The sequence below is a fragment of the Beta vulgaris genome, chromosome 8, assembly GCF_026745355.1.
Source record: "Beta vulgaris subsp. vulgaris cultivar EL10 chromosome 8, EL10.2, whole genome shotgun sequence".
Taxonomy (NCBI): domain Eukaryota; kingdom Viridiplantae; phylum Streptophyta; class Magnoliopsida; order Caryophyllales; family Amaranthaceae; genus Beta; species Beta vulgaris.
Genome location: NC_079209.1, coordinates 7,433,288 through 7,449,009, shown reverse-complemented (window position 1 = coordinate 7,449,009; position 15,722 = coordinate 7,433,288). Strand labels below are relative to the sequence as shown.

The 15,722-nt window shown below is 38.7% G+C and overlaps 2 protein-coding genes and 1 non-coding gene across 3 annotated transcripts; all 3 read left to right on the top strand.

Moving 5' to 3' along the window:
* Positions 1–6,925: 6,925 nt before the first annotated feature.
* LOC104900902 (BAG family molecular chaperone regulator 5, mitochondrial) lies at positions 6,926–7,903 on the top strand. Its single transcript, XM_010688434.3, has one exon. It carries the CDS (start codon positions 7,034–7,036, stop codon positions 7,679–7,681), a length of 648 nt encoding a protein of 215 aa, XP_010686736.1. The 5' UTR covers positions 6,926–7,033; the 3' UTR covers positions 7,682–7,903.
* Positions 7,904–8,915: 1,012 nt separating this feature from the next.
* TRNAV-UAC (transfer RNA valine (anticodon UAC)) lies at positions 8,916–8,988 on the top strand. Its single transcript has one exon. It is a non-coding gene; the product is annotated as a tRNA-Val (tRNA).
* A 79-nt stretch (positions 8,989–9,067) lies between these two features.
* Positions 9,068–15,406, top strand: LOC104900900 (mannan endo-1,4-beta-mannosidase 6). Its single transcript, XM_057391404.1, is given in 8 exon segments — positions 9,068–9,071; positions 9,140–9,558; positions 10,805–11,002; positions 11,743–11,865; positions 12,029–12,105; positions 14,600–14,737; positions 14,991–15,338; positions 15,340–15,406. Coding segments are annotated over 8 exon segments (1,374 nt in total).
* Positions 15,407–15,722: the final 316 nt, after the last annotated feature.

Here is a 15,722-nt window from a genome sequence, read left to right as displayed (position 1 = left end):
AGAGTATGAAATTTCGGATTGGATTCGGATTGAAAAATTGAAATCCAAATTTTATTCGGATCGGATTGGATTAGGCCCTAATCCAAACCGCACACCGAACTTTCACCCCTAGCAGGCACTAGCGGTGGTGAGATTGACATTGGCTCGGACTGTCGCTTTCAATGTCAAGGACATCATAACAACGGCTGGACTGATCAAAGCTCTGTCAGATATGTATGAGAAGCCCTCGGCTATGAATAAGGTATATCTGATGCGCCGTTTATTTGATTTAGAGATGAATAATGGTAGTTCTGCTGCTGAACATATTAATGAATTTAATTCTATAATAAGTCAGTTATCGTCTGTTAATATTGCTTTTGAGGATGAAGTGAAAGCTTTAATTTTGTTGTCCTCTTTGCCTACTGCTTGGGAAACTGTTGTTACTGCTGTGAGTAATTCCTCTGGTAAAGAGAAATTGGTTTATGATGTTGTCCGTGATCTTATTTTGAGTGAGAGCATTCGAAGGAAAGAGAGTGGAGAATCATCTGAAGCATACAGTGCAGAGGGTAGAGGGAGGGGAAAACAAAAGGGAAAAGGGAAGAGTTCACAAGGGAGATCAAAATCAAGGGGGCGAAGTAATTCTAAGGGCAGAACAAATTTTACCTGTTGGAATTGTGGTGAGAAGGGTCGTCCAAAGAGGGATTGTCCACATCCCAAGAAGAAGGGTGGAAAATCTGATCATAAGGAGAGACAGGAGGATAGTGATAACTCATCGATATTTTCTGCATCGAATGAGATTGAGGATGCTCTGGTTTTGAGTGTTGATAGTTCTATAGAGTCGTGGATCCTAGATTCGGGGGGCATCATTTCATTCTTCACCTATGAAGGAGCTGTTTCAGGATTTCAAGGCAAAGAAGTTAGGAAAGGTCCATCTTGCTGATGATAAGACCTTGGATATAATGGGGAAGGGAGATGTGATTGTCAGGACTACGAATGGAGGAACTTTAAAACTGCATGATGTTAGGTACATTCCAGGCCTAGCAAAGAATCTGATTTCTGTGAGTCAACTGGACTCATGTGGCTACAAAACTGTGTTCTGTGAGGGAAAGTGGAAGATTTCCAAAGGTTCCATGATTTTGGCTAGAGGTACTAAGATGGGAACCTTATACACTATTGCAGGGTGTACAGACATGATTGGTGCAGCTACGGTAGATGAGACTAAGTTATGGCATACTAGACTTGGTCATATGGGTGAGAAGGGGATGAAGATTTTAGCTTCAAGTGGCAAGTTGTCAGGGTTGAAATCAGTTGACATGGAATTTTGTGAGAGCTGTGTTTATGGCAAGCAGAAAAAGGTGACTTTCACAAAAGCCAAGAAGGAGTTGAAAACTGAGAAGCTAGAATTGGTGCACACTGACTTGTGGGGTCCTCACCAGTCAGATCCCTTGGAGGCTCACGGTATTTTGTTACTTTCATTGATGACTACAGCAGGAAAGTGTGGGTCTACTTCATGAAGAAGAAATCTGAACTTCATGAAACTTTCAAGAAGTGGAAAGCTGAGGTCGAAAATCAGACTGGTAGGAAGATTAAGTGCATTAAGTCTGATAATGGAGGTGAGTATGAGTTGACAGAGTACACAAAACTCTGTAAGGAGAACGACATAATTCTGAAGAGGACAGTTCCAGGGAAACCTCGACAGAATGGAGTTGCAGAGAGGATGAACAGGACACTGACTGAGAGGGCTAGATGTATGAGGTTGCATGCAGGGCTACCTAAGACTTTCTGGGCAGATTCAGTTAGCAACAGCTTATTTGATCAAAGAGGACCATCCGTCCTTTGGAGTTCAAATTGCCAGAAGAGGTTTGGAGTGGAAAGGAGGTAAATCTTACTTTTCTAAAACTATTTGGTTGTGTTGCATATGTTCAATCTGAGAAACGTGACAAGTTAGACCCAAAAGCCGTTAAATGTTATTTTATTGGGTATGGTTCTGAGAAGTATGGATATCGATGTTGGGAACCAAAAGGAGGAAGATTTTGAGACACTGTGATGTCACATTTGATGAGACTAAGTTGTATAAGGATGTATTTGGTGACAAATCTGAGATTACTGAAGTAGTGGGAGTTCAGGAGAAGGAGATTGTGGAGATAGGTGGCATTGATGTTAGGGATGTCATTGTTCCAGAATTGGGTGAGCAACATAGAGATGAAGTTCACACTCCTGCAGGGTCTGATTCTGAGGAGTCAGATATCTCACAGCCTGGAAATTCAGAGGATCAATTGTCATACAACCAAGAGGCTCCAGTTCTAGTACAGGAAGAATTGTCTCTCAAGTTGACTTGAGAAAATCCGCAAGGGTGTCCAAAACACCTGTTCGATATTCACCTTCTATGTATTATTTGTTACTAACTGATGCAGGTGAACCAGAATCATACAAGGAAGCAATAAATTCGACAGATTCATCTAAGTGGGAGTTAGCCATGAAAGATGAGATGAAATCCCTGGAAAAGAATCAGACATGGGAGTTGTCTGCATTACCTAAAGGTATGAGAGCACTTAGCAACAAGTGGATCTTCAGACTGAAGAAAGAGCCTGATGGAAGTGTCAGGTATAAGGCGAGATAGTAGTAAAGGGGTTCCTACAAAAGGAGGGTATAGATTATAATGAAATATTTGCTCCTGTTGTGAAGTTAACTACTATTCGTATCTTGTTGGCTATTGTTGCTGCTGAAAATTTGTTCTTAGAACAGATGGATGTAAAGACTGCGTTTCTACATGGTGATCTGGAGGAGGAAATTTACATGAAGCAACCAGATGGTTTTCAAGTTCAAGGAAAGGAGAACTTGGTGTGCAAGCTCAAGAGGAGCTTATATGGACTAAGCAGGCTCCTAGCAGTGGTACATAAAGTTTGACACATTCATGTGTAGCAGTGGGTTCAAGAGAGCTGATAGTGATCATTGTTGTTACTTTCAGAGGTATGAAAATGACTATGTTTATTTACTTCTGTATGTTGATGATATGCTGATTGCTGGTACTAGTATGGATGTGATAAATGGAGTGAAAGGAAAGCTGTCACAAGTATTTGAGATGAAGGACTTAGGTGAATCTACACAAATCTTAGGCATGAAGATTTTCAGGGACAAGTCTACTGGTATGTTGAAGTTGTCTCAGGAGGATTATATTCTTAAGGTGCTGAAGAGGTTTAATGTAGGTGATGCTAAACCAAGAAATTCACCACTTCCTAGTGATCTCAAATTGACAAGGGAGCATTCACCAACTACAGAAGCAGAAAAGGAGCGGATGGCCACTGTTCCCTATGCTTCAGCTGTTGGTAGCTTGATGTATGCCATGGTGTGCACACGACCTGACATTGCTTTTGCAGTGGGAGTTGTTAGTAGGTTTGTTTCAAATCCAGGTGAGAAACATTGGGAGGCTGTAAAGTGGTTACTAAGGTATTTGAAGGGTACTTCAAGTATGGGGCTTTGTTTCTGGCAGAAGGGAGTAAAGCTAGAGGGTTATGTTGATGCTGATCTCAGTGGAGATATCGATACAAGCAAAAGCACTTCAGGATATGTCTCTACTGTGGGGGTACTGCAGTGAGTTGGATGTCAAGTTACAGAAGTGTATCTCTTTGTCTACTACAGAGTCTGAGTATGTGGCTATGTCGGAGGCAGGTAAGGAGATGGTATGGTTGATTGGTTTTCTTGAGGAGATGGGCATTAAACAGGAAAAGGTGATACTTTATAGTGATAGTCAAAGTGCAGTGCATTTGGCTAAGAATCCCATGTATCATTGTAGGACTAAACACATTCGTAGGCGTTTTCACTATATCAGGAGTTTAGTGGAGGAGAATGAGTTGAGTCTGGAGAAAGTGTTGGGTGCTAAGAATCCAGCAGATATGCTCACTAAGAGTGTGAGTTGTGATAAACTAAGGTTGTGCAGGACCTTAGTTGGTCTTCGTTGATTGATGGCGAAGATGGTGGATTAGGAGTTGAGATTGAGAAGATGATGAAGGTATGGTATTTTCTTCACTTACACCTATCTCCAAGTGGGAGATTGTTGGGTATATGACTTATATGAAGCTCATGGGGTGTATGAGTGTGGAGATTGGTTGCGTAGAAGAAGAAATGCGTCAAACGGAGTAAAGGGGTAGTCGCCCGATCCCGATCGGGTCGGGCAAGGGTGCCCGATCGGGCCCGCAACCGAACATGAATGTTGAGTTGTTTGGGAGATTACGAGGCTTCGCCCGATGGCTTTGGGCCATCTCGCCCGATCGGGCGGAGGACCGAACTACGAGTCGGGCGTCCTCGCCCGATCGGGCCCGCAGCAATGCAGAGGCAGAAGTGAAGCAGTGGCTCGCCCGATGACATCGGGCCTTCACGCCCGATCGGGCCCGGGAGCAGTTCTCGTTGGCGTTAAGTCGCCCGATCGGGCGGGTCTCACCCGACCTGATCGGGCGGGGCTGTTTTGACGCGGGTTTGAGTTCCGGAAACGCGTTTACTTAGTAGGGGTAAAAATAGGTGCCCTAATTACGGGATTAATGTATTCTTCATCATTAAAACACATTTAGAGAGAGAAAAGGCTATAGAGAGAGATCTTGAGCACTTTTTGTAATCTTTCTTGAACGTTCATCGATTCCTAGTGCATATTCGTGGTTTTTCTCCCAGTTCTTGGGTTTCCACGTAAAAAGTTCTGGTGTGATTTTCCTGCTTTCTTATTTGATATTCTATATTTGTTTGCTATTATTCTACAATTGATAGTCAATAGGACTTACAGGTAATACAAGTTCAAAGAAGGGGAAGGGAGATTCGATCATGTGACCTATCGTTCACAGCATCTCAATTTTAATCACTAGGCCAAGACCTTTTTAGTATAGTAAGGTACTACTTTGTTATTAGTCATGATGATGTCACAAGTTGTTGTCTATTTTATAATTAGTGTTGCTTGAAAATTGCTGTGATTGATGTTTGTTTCAAATTTCCCCCCTCTTAAAATCTAATCATGTGGTAAATGTAGCTTGAATGGTATGACCTGTTATTTTTTTTAATTTTTTTTGAGGGGAGGTATGACCTGTTATGGTCTTAGCAAGAGGTCCTTTTTTTTAAAAAATCCAATTCTTGTGGGTTAGAATTATAAACATTTAAGTTGAAAAAAAATTTAAGTGGTAAGTGAATCAGGGTGTATATTCTTTTTCTTTTAAAATAAATTTTGAGTTCTTATAACATTCGATAAAATTAAAGTAAGTTTCGAGAATTTTGGGTTCTTATACCATTAGATAAAATTAAAGTAAGTTTCGAGAAATTTTTAGTACCTTACTTAAGGTTAGTAAGTATATTAAGTTCCATTAAGTTAATAAGTTTAAATAAACTTATCAAAATTTTGACAACATAACACATCTTTTGTTAGCCACGGTTCAAGATCAAGTAAGCTTAACATGGTATACTTCTTTAGTTATGAAATAAGTGATGTCTCTTTATATGAGAGCTTTTTAAGATAAGTGAGTCACTTATTTCAAAATAGAGGAATTAAATAAATTATAATTGCAAAAAAATATTTCAATAACATGGAATCCAGAAGCTTAATAGTTAGGTGATTAATAATTAACCCTTTATCGAATGGTATGACCTCTTAGGCTCTTAGCAACAGGTCCTTTTTTTTTTTTTTTTTATCCAAGTGAGAAATTATTTAACTTAATAAATAAGTGAATCAAAAAGTGCTTTCTTTTTTCGAATAATATATTTTTAGTTCTCATAACTTCAGAAAAAAATTCAAGTAAGTTTCGAAAATGAAGGTTTATTAAGTGTATTTAAGTTCCATTAAGTTAAAAGAAATTGAGCAAAATTTCAAAAAAATAACACATTTTTATTAGCCATATGCTCAATCAAGACCAAGTAAGCTTAACATGGTGCCAAATCATATACTTCATCCATTTTGTATAACAAATGAAACGTTTGTTTTTTCACGACTCAACACGTTTCCTTAATCATTAATATCTTTAGTTGTGTACATGTAAAAAAATATAAAACGTTATAATTTGATAATATGCACCGAGACGAATCTAATAAGATCCCACTTGACTATTTCTTTTCTTTATACAATAACGATAAATTGAAGTCAAATTAATCAATAAATAGTCTCATTTTACTCAATGTCTCATTTAAAACAGAACGGTAAAAGTAGATTAATCTATACGAATATATTAAAAAGCGTGCGTGACAATGTATACGCACCACGTGGCACCTCTGTTACTCCACTGAAATTGTCCAATGTGTATATAAGTCATGTCAATTAACAAAAGTAAAGCTAGCTTGCAACAAGATTTGAACCTGTGACCTCTTGTTACTATACATGACACAATTACTATCTCAACCAACTTTTATTCATGCTTTAAGTATCCATATTATAATATTTGTACCTTTTAAATGTTGAGTTTTCCTTAGTATATTTTAGTGGGAATAGAAAAAAAATGCACATCAAGTTCAAAAACACAATACCAACCCGGGGCAACGCCCGGACCCAGATACTAGTTATAATTGTAAAACAATACTTATTACCAGGGGTGGGCATAGGCCGGCCCGACCCGACCCAGTTCGAGGCCCGACCCGACATCAGCTACGTGGGCCGTGGGCCGGTCACGGTCAAGATATTTTATTTCAAGCCCGCACCGACAGGAGCTCGTCAAAATAGCCCGCGGGCCGAACACCCCTTTCTTTTGTTTTTTAGCCTAAAACTGTCAAAAATCCAAAAAATTAACATAAAATAAAATATCTTAAAATTTACGGCACGGCCCGCTATGCACAGGCTCGGGCCCGGCCTGTCATTTCGCCAAATCCGTGAGCGGAGCCCGTGAATAGACCCGATGCGGCCCATACCCAGGTCTACTTATTACAATAACATGGGGTCCAACAAAACTGCAAAAGCTTAATAGTTACGTGTTCCATAATTCAGCCTTACCCTTTTTCTAATTAAGTACTTTGTCCATCATTTTGACCTTTACTTTCTCTCTTATCATCATTCTCTCACTCACTCTCTTTTCTCTCTCTCTCTCAGTCGGTCACCATGAAACTCAACAGAAAATCTCGTTCCTCATCATCTTCATCCTCAACAGTCACCTACACATTCAAAAATGACAATTCTACCCTTCCTCAACCAACTGAAATTCCAATCAAGTCCCCAACTTCTCCTCCCATTATCCCCATCACCGTCCATTTCCATGATCATGATGATGCAGCTTCTAAGATACAGTCAGCCTACCGTTCCCACATGGTCCGCACTCTTTTAAAGAAGATCATAGCCGTTGGATCAGAAGTTGATAAGCTAGAGAGTTTGATCCAACGGCAAGAAACAGTGGATGCAGTGAGAAGCAGTGAAAAGGAGAAGCATAGGATTAATGAAGCTTTGATGGTACAACTTTTGAAGTTGGATTCTGTTCGTGGATTTGATGAAGGTGTGAGGATGTTGAGGAAGCATATGAGCCGTAGGATTGTTGGGTTGCAAGAAGTGATGGATGGGATTTGTGGTGGTGATCATCATCATCATAGTCATAGAGGAATAATGGATGGCTGGGATTTGTGGAGGGATTGGGATGATGGGTTTGGTGGGATTGAAGAAAAGGTTTGTAGAGATAGAGGTGGGGATGAGTTGGATAAGTTTTGTCAACTTCATTTGGGGTTTAGATGTTTAGAGAGGTTTTTGCGTGAGGGTTGAAAAGATATACATAAAACGGAGGCATTGATGTAGACGGAATTCGATCTTAGGACTTGAATACTGCTTCTACAAGATTTTATCGTTAGATAATTGAGTGTGTAATTTGATGTACTATAATCTTGGTTGGAATTTTAGAGTGTCAAGATGTATATGTAGTATATGTTAAAGTGATTTTAATCTATATGAACCATGAATATATGGATAGTTTAATGTATTTGATCACCCATACTTTGTAATGTGTTCTTTGCACTATTGAAGTCCAAAAGGAAGAAATTGTTAATTCGCTACAAGACTAACAAGAGTAGCTGAGTAGGGATGTTAATGGAAGGAGAGATGATGATTTTCCTGTTTATGATACAATTTTTTTGATAACAACTCTTGAAGTAGAGATGACCAACAATGCGAGTCAATTCAGTTCAGTCTACCTCGTGGGCTGTGTAGATCGAGTCCGCCAAAAGCTTGGTTTAGTCCGATTCGAATCGTAAAATTAGTGTGTAGGTCGTAGGTCAGATTTTTTTTGAGTCCAAACCATGAAAGCCCACTACTAAAGCCGCCCATCTCGAATTACGAAACCGGTTCAACTTGGACTACGAATTGGACCGGCCCATTCCAAGTAATTATTCAACCAAATTTTGTATATTTTAATCAAATTTAAAAATAAAGATATTATTTATTAATATTTATAAATATATATATTTCATTTAATTTTAAAGGTTTTATGTAACAATAATGAATAATTCCAATGATTAAATAATTTTGAAAAAACAAAGATAAAAAATTCTCATGTCGGCCCGCTAGCTCGGCCAAGCCCACTACACCCACGAACCATCGAAATTGCTTCCCAAACTATGAAAATCGGTAACAGATCGGTATAGACCAGGTTCTTCATCCCGTGAATTAGCCCACCTAACTCGTGAATTTCACGACTCGATCCTGAACATGAAATCTCAGACCGGCCCCCAACCTTAAAAGGCGATGGAACTATGGAACTAAAACCATCTTGCCGTCCTATGTCTAATTTCTTTTTCATTTTTTCTAGTGCTTTATACTTCATGTATTAAATTCGCGACATAACTAAATATATGGTTGTTAATTGTTATGATTAATTATCACAAAAATTATTAAAAGAGATAGCCTAATTTTAATATAAAAATACATTTAGTCACTGAAAGAAATTAACCTAGTCATTTCTTGATTATTTATAATAATACGATATCAATGTTTACCATATAGGGTTGTTGTGGTGTAGTGGTTATCACGTCAGTCTTACACACTGAAGGTCCCCAGTTCGATCCTGGGCAGCAACAATTTTTTTTCCCCTTTTGACTTCCTTTGAAGTTTCAACTCTTATTGCAATTCGCCACTTTCCAACCGACAAACTAAAGTATGCGTAAACCACACTCCCTTACTCCCACAACAACAAAACCACCCAATTTCCATTCTTGTGTAAGAACTAAGAAGAGCAAAAAAAGATGAAAAACAACACTGAATGGAAAGATAAATTCATGTACCCAATTCTTGGAATAGGTACAATTTTCACAATTCTCTACCTCAATTTCAATGATCATCAGTTTAATATCGATTTTCCCATTGTTTTTTGGCAGAAAAAGATGGATTTTGTAGGGGTAAATTCTACCCATTTTGTCATAATCAAAGACCATGATTATGATAATCAAAGGATGTATGTCAATGGGTGGAATTCATACTGGTTGATGGAGGAGAGTGTGTGGGGTCCATCAAGATCAAAGGTGTCCAAGATGCTTAAGAGAGGTGCTCTTATGGGGTTGAATGTTTGCCGTACTTGGGCTTTCAGTGATGGCCCTGGCCCTAATTCTTTGCAGATTTCACCTGGGCTTTTTAATGAAAGAGTGCTTAAGGTATATCTTCTTTCTTTTCTCCACCTTTTTGTGCTTATATATGCCTGTTAAATCTGTTCTAGTATATACTTCATCCGTTTAGAAATAGTTGCACCATTTACATAGTATTTACTATTCACATCTTACACTAACATAGTCACATATAATCTTGTTAGATTCGTTTTAACGTATAAACCATGCATTGGCAAGCGTGAAAATGTGAAACAGTGCAAACTATTTCTAAACGGAGGAAGTATATGATATAGTGTGCTTTCTTGGGTGTACCGTGCACACGATACTCTCAATGTATATTGAATGCATTGGTAATAATACATTTGAATGTGTTGATGCATAGTTTGTTGAGCATTTATAATAGTGTGTGATGACTGATGACTAGTTAAAGGTACGTCTATATATACATATGAACTTTTCTGGACCTTGCTTTATTAGCAGGTTTAAGGAATTTGATATGTCATATGAATCAACGCAGTGGTTTTTTCGGTTTGCTGATTGCAGGACAAACTCTGTAATGGGATTAAAATGGGTGTTGGGTTATTTTGGCTTTTGAAAAGTAGACCTATAGAGGAACTAGAATTGTAATTTGACCTTAAAAATTGCATGGTATAATGAGAATTTTTGGGTAAATGGGTTATAATGCCTTTGTAAATTACGTAAATGCTAAGGCTTCCTTTGGCTGGACAGAAGATAAGAACAGGGAAGAAAGGAAAACAATTTCGTTTCCACACTTCGGAAAACTATTTTCCATCCTTAACAAATCAAGCAAAAGAAAATGGGAAAACTACTTATCCAAGAAAATAATTCCTTCCAACCCAAACATATGTCTAAACTTAGGCGGTTGGAGATGCTTGTTTCTATGTTGGTATGCTAATAATGTAGTATGAACTAAAACATGGCTATTTTAGGATTGTGCAGTGTGCTCTATTGGAAATTTGGAATGCACGTAGTAAGCCAGAGGTTTATAGCCATTTTTTTTATCACTTCATGAGTTCATGTAGATTTCAGTACTCATGGAAATGGAACTCGGTGTGCCTTTTCATTTAGAGGACAACTGAACGAGGTTACATGGATCATGATAATTATGTGATTTATGTTCGTTATTGAATTACTGAAGTATTGCTCTTTAAAGTCAACATTATGAGCAATTTTGCTGAGATCAAAAGTGATGTGGTTTTTTGTTTGTTTCTTTGTTTCTGACTACTATTTTTGATAAATATATGCTATGTTATTGGTTTGTTTTGGCAAACAGGGATTGGATTATGTGATTGTGGAGGCGAGGAAGAATGGGATAAGATTAATTCTTAGTCTAGTAAACAATTTGAACGCATTTGGGGGAAAAGCGCAGTATGTGAAGTGGGCACTTGAAGCCGGACTCAACGTCTCATCATCTGCTGATTCCTTCTTTTCAGATTCAACAATTAAGGGTTATTATAAAGCTTATGTTAAGGTACTTGCATTTTCTTTTAGCTTTTGTTGATTCTTAATAAACGTAACTGGTTTATGATGTATAAGTAGATCAGGCTTGTATTTGCACATGCAGAACCTTCTTATGTGCATATGATGTATAAGTAGATGAGGCTTGAACTTGCACATGCAGAACCTTCTTATGTGCATATTTGTGATGTGCTGATCAACAGTGCTCTTACGACCCTTTTGCCTAGGCAGTAAGACATGATGATAATGGAAATTTAGAGTTCAATTTGTCAAGAAAGACTCAATTAAATGTTCATGGTAATGCTCGTCTATCCACATATACCTTTTTTCTCTTCATAAAGTTTCATGACCATCTGTTAGATTGTGACCACTTAAAGTGGTATTGGTGGTGAGATAAATTTGCGAAGGAAAACACATGATTTGGGATGAAATTCCATTTCCATGCGATTGGCATGAGAGTTGAGACTTTATTTATAAAACTATATAAAACTCATTATCATTAGCACCATCTATTACTAGCATTAAAAAAGTCGTTAAGGTTTTAAGGAACAGGTTTTTGAACTACTATGTTGTTTTGTGGTTTAAATGATGCAATATCAGTTTTTACTTCAGTTCAAATCTCGAGAAGAATCATACTTCTCAATGCCCCACCATCACGTCCCTTGCTTGAACTTTAAAGGGTTCTAGCATACTTGAATCACATGTAAACCTATTGAGTATTGACCTCTTCCTTTAATTTCTGAAATGCTATAGGCTATCGTAACGAGAAAGAACTCTTTAACCGGTGTCAGATATTATGAGGAACCAGCCATATTTGCCTGGGAGCTTATAAATGAGCCGCGATGTGATTATGACTGTTCTTCTTCCATTCTTCAGGTACATTCTATATGCTTGTTTTGTACTGTGTTCAATTCCTTACAATATGTGATACTTCATGTCTCCTTGAACTTTCACTTTCTTTGGGATTGATTGTCACAGAAGATTTAAGCTCTTTGTTATATCAGATTGTTTATCCATCTTGTATTACCTCCATGTATAGGATTGGATTGTTGAGATGGTTGCATATATCAAGAGTTTGGACCAAAAACATCTGGTTACTATTGGTCTTGAAGGGTTTTATGTGTAAGTTCTATTGACTATCAATCTAAGAATAATAGCAAACAATAATAGAATATCAAATAAGAAAGCAGGAAAGAACACACCAGAAATTTTACGTGGAACCCAAGAACTGGGAGAAAACCACGAATCTTCACTAGGAATCGATGAATGTTTGATAGAGATTACAAAAGCACTCAAGAGCTCTCTCTAAAGCTTTCTCTCTCTCAAACTATGTGTTTAAAGATGAAGAATAATGAATAAACATAATTAGGGTTTATATTTATACCCTCATTAATACCAAAAACCGGAAAAAATTAGGCTTTGCGGTTCGACACCCCGGCCGCGCTCGACAACCCGCGGCGGACAGAACCCCGTCAGTTTTGTCAGTTCTTCGTAAAATCGTCATAACTTTCTCTTCTCACCGGAATTGGACGTATGACCTATCATTGGAAAGCTCTCGAAACAAGCTATCACCTCCACTTTGAATCACCTCAAAATCATTTATAGATTGAGAGATATGTCCATTCAAAGTTAGCCTTATGTCCCAAATGACGTTTTCCTTCTACGCAACCTCATCTCCACACCCATACACCTCCATGAGCTTCATATACTACCATATACCCAACAATCTCCCACTTGGAGATAGGTGTAAGTGAAGAAAACTTCATACCTTCATCATCCTCTCATTCATCACAACTCCTACACACAACTCCCACTGCAAAAGCAATCTCTAGTCGTGTCTAAACCATGTCATACATCAAGCATCCCATGACAATATCTCCTCTACACCAAGGAAACTAACATTGAAGTTTGCACCAACTCCATTTCAAAGACATCAAAATCTACACCGACTTTGATTCTTAATGACTAAACTCCAAATCATTGCACCATCACTCCATGAACCTACACACCCTCCTACCCCGGAGGTCGGATCACCTTAGAGACAAGCACAACCAAATGAAGATCCCTTCCTCTACAACTAAGGAAGATAACACTTCCTCTCCAACCAAAGAAGCACATTGAATCTCATCAAAACTTCAATAAAACCAATTACCACCTAAGCCAAAGAAGCTTCTCATTGTTCTGAACAAAACTCACATTGCTCCCACTCGAACAATACACCCTTTGTTCCACTTAGGATTTCCGGCACATCATGCTTGTGTGCCGTCCTTCACCTTCTGCGCTTACCGGTCAATTTGCCACCGGGATACCGCTTCACCACGGTTCTCATCCCTTGCCCACTATCGATAGTTTTCCGACCAAACGACACTTACATGAAGTTCTCATCCCAATCCCGGGCCCCTTCACTGTGCTCCCCATGGTGTAAAGTGTTCCACTCCTTGCCCACGAGCTATGATCATTGCTCCCTTGACAATTTCCAAGAACCACCATCAAACACAACCTTGTAACCCGATGTAGCAAGTTGGGCTACGATATCAAGTTTTCTTCAACCTTGGGATAAACTTGACATTCTTCAACTCCAACGAGCCACCATGAGTGAGTTTCACACTCACATCACCTTTCCCCATGACTTCCACTGCCTTGCCATCCGCAAGGTAGACCTTTTCAAGTTTTCCGGTTTGAAATTCCGAAACAACTCCTTGCATGGTAGGAATGGTGAGAAGAACCCGAATCCAAGACCCATGATCCCGAGCACCCAACCAACTCTTCCTGATCATCCATGCTTACCATCAAAGCATCGGAATCGTACTCAGAAATCAAGTTAGTTGATGCTTCTTCTTCATCATCACTTTCTTGAACCTTCTTCTTCCCTTTCCCATTCTCTTTCCTAGGACAATCTCTCTTTATATGTCCTTCATTACCACACCCCCAGCAAGTAACACTAGCCTGCCTTTTGACTTACTCCGGTCCCCCTTTGACTCCGATTTTCCCTGAAAGTTCCTCCCTTTTCCCCTCCCTCTACCTTCTGCACTGTATGCTCCAGATGATTCTCCACTCTCCTTCCTTCGAATGCTCTCACTCAAAATCAGATCACGGACAACATCATAAACCAATTTCTCTTTACCAGAGGAATTACTAACAGCAGTTACAACAGTTTCCCAAGCAGTAGGTAAAGAGGACAACAAAATTAGGGCTTTCACTTCATCCTCAAAGGCAATATTAACCGAAGATAACTGACTTATTAATGAATTAAATTCATTAATATGTTCAGCAGCAGAACTACCATTATTCATCTCTAAACCAAACAAACGGCGCATCAGATATACCTTATTCATTGCAGAGGTTTTCATACATATCTGACAGTGCTTTGATCAATCCAGCCGTTGTTTTGATATCCTTGACATTGAACGCCACAGTCCGAGCCAATGTCAAACGCACCACCGCTAGTGCCTGTCTGTCCAGTACTTTCCATTTAGCCTCCTCCATATAGATTGAGAGATATGTCCATTCAAAGTTAGCCTTATGTCCCAAATGACGTTTTCCTTCTACGCAACCTCATCTCCACACCCATACACCTCCATGAGCTTCATATACTACCATATACCCAACATTATGGACCTAGAGCTGCAGAAAGTTCTGGAGTAACAAATCCAGGGGAATGGGCTGCCTCACTTGGAACTGACTTTATACAGAATTCAGCTGTTGATGGAATCGACTTTGCTTCGGTTCATGCATACCCTGATAGCTGGTTAGTAAACTGGATACTCCCTCTATCCCATAATAAGCCGACAAATCTAACATAATGTCACGTGAGTACGTAACTATTTTTTCTTATACTACATTGGTAAAGAATTTTATGATCAAAGTATATGAGGTTTGACTTTATAAAAATATATAGGAAGTTTATTATGTGACAAAGAACTTATATCATACTTATTAGATCCTGGTTTACATCTTCCATGTTTTGATCTCTTCTTTTAATTATTCTTGTTGATGTATAGGATGCCACATGCAAATGCCACTACAAAATTGGATTTTGTTTTTCAATGGTTGGATTCTCATATTAGTTTTGGAGTGAATATCCTGAAGAAACCTGTTCTATTTACTGAAGTTGGGTATCCATTACATGTTAAAGGCGAAGGAGGTGGTTATGGAGACACTTTGTTGAGAATCGTCTATGATAGAATATATGAGTCGGCTAAGAAAGGCGGGGCAGGAGCTGGAGCCTTGATATGGCAGTTGTTGGTTGAAGAAATGGAGGAATATGGGGACAGATTTTCTCTTGTAGCATGGAAATACCCTTCTACTTATAAACTTATTGTAGAACAATCATGTAGATTAAAAAGTATTATCTGGAAATGAAATTTTTTTTGCAAAACTCAACGGAGAAGATCCTTGCTCTAGACTCAGGCCCTAGTGGAGACTGGAGCGGCTAATGTTACCTAATTTGTGGTATGAGAACGGTAACAAAAGCATCACCTGATTTGCGCTATGAGGATGGTATGGATGTCAAATCCAAGTATCAAACTCGACTATATAATGCAAAAACATCCACGATTATAGTTTAGAATGAAGTGTTAAAGTGTTAACATTCATGTATAAGTGTTGGGATTCGACACGATTTGGCACTTGAATTGAAATGAACTGTCCAAGTAACATAGGTTTCTAGGAGACATCATCGATTGAATCCAAGTCAAAGGTGGAAGAAAGTTAGAGAAGATATCAATTCAATA

Coding starts and splice junctions, on each gene's coding strand:
- LOC104900902 (XM_010688434.3), top strand. CDS start 7,034: ATGAAACTCAACAGAAAATCTCGTTCCTCATCATCTTCATCCTCAACA.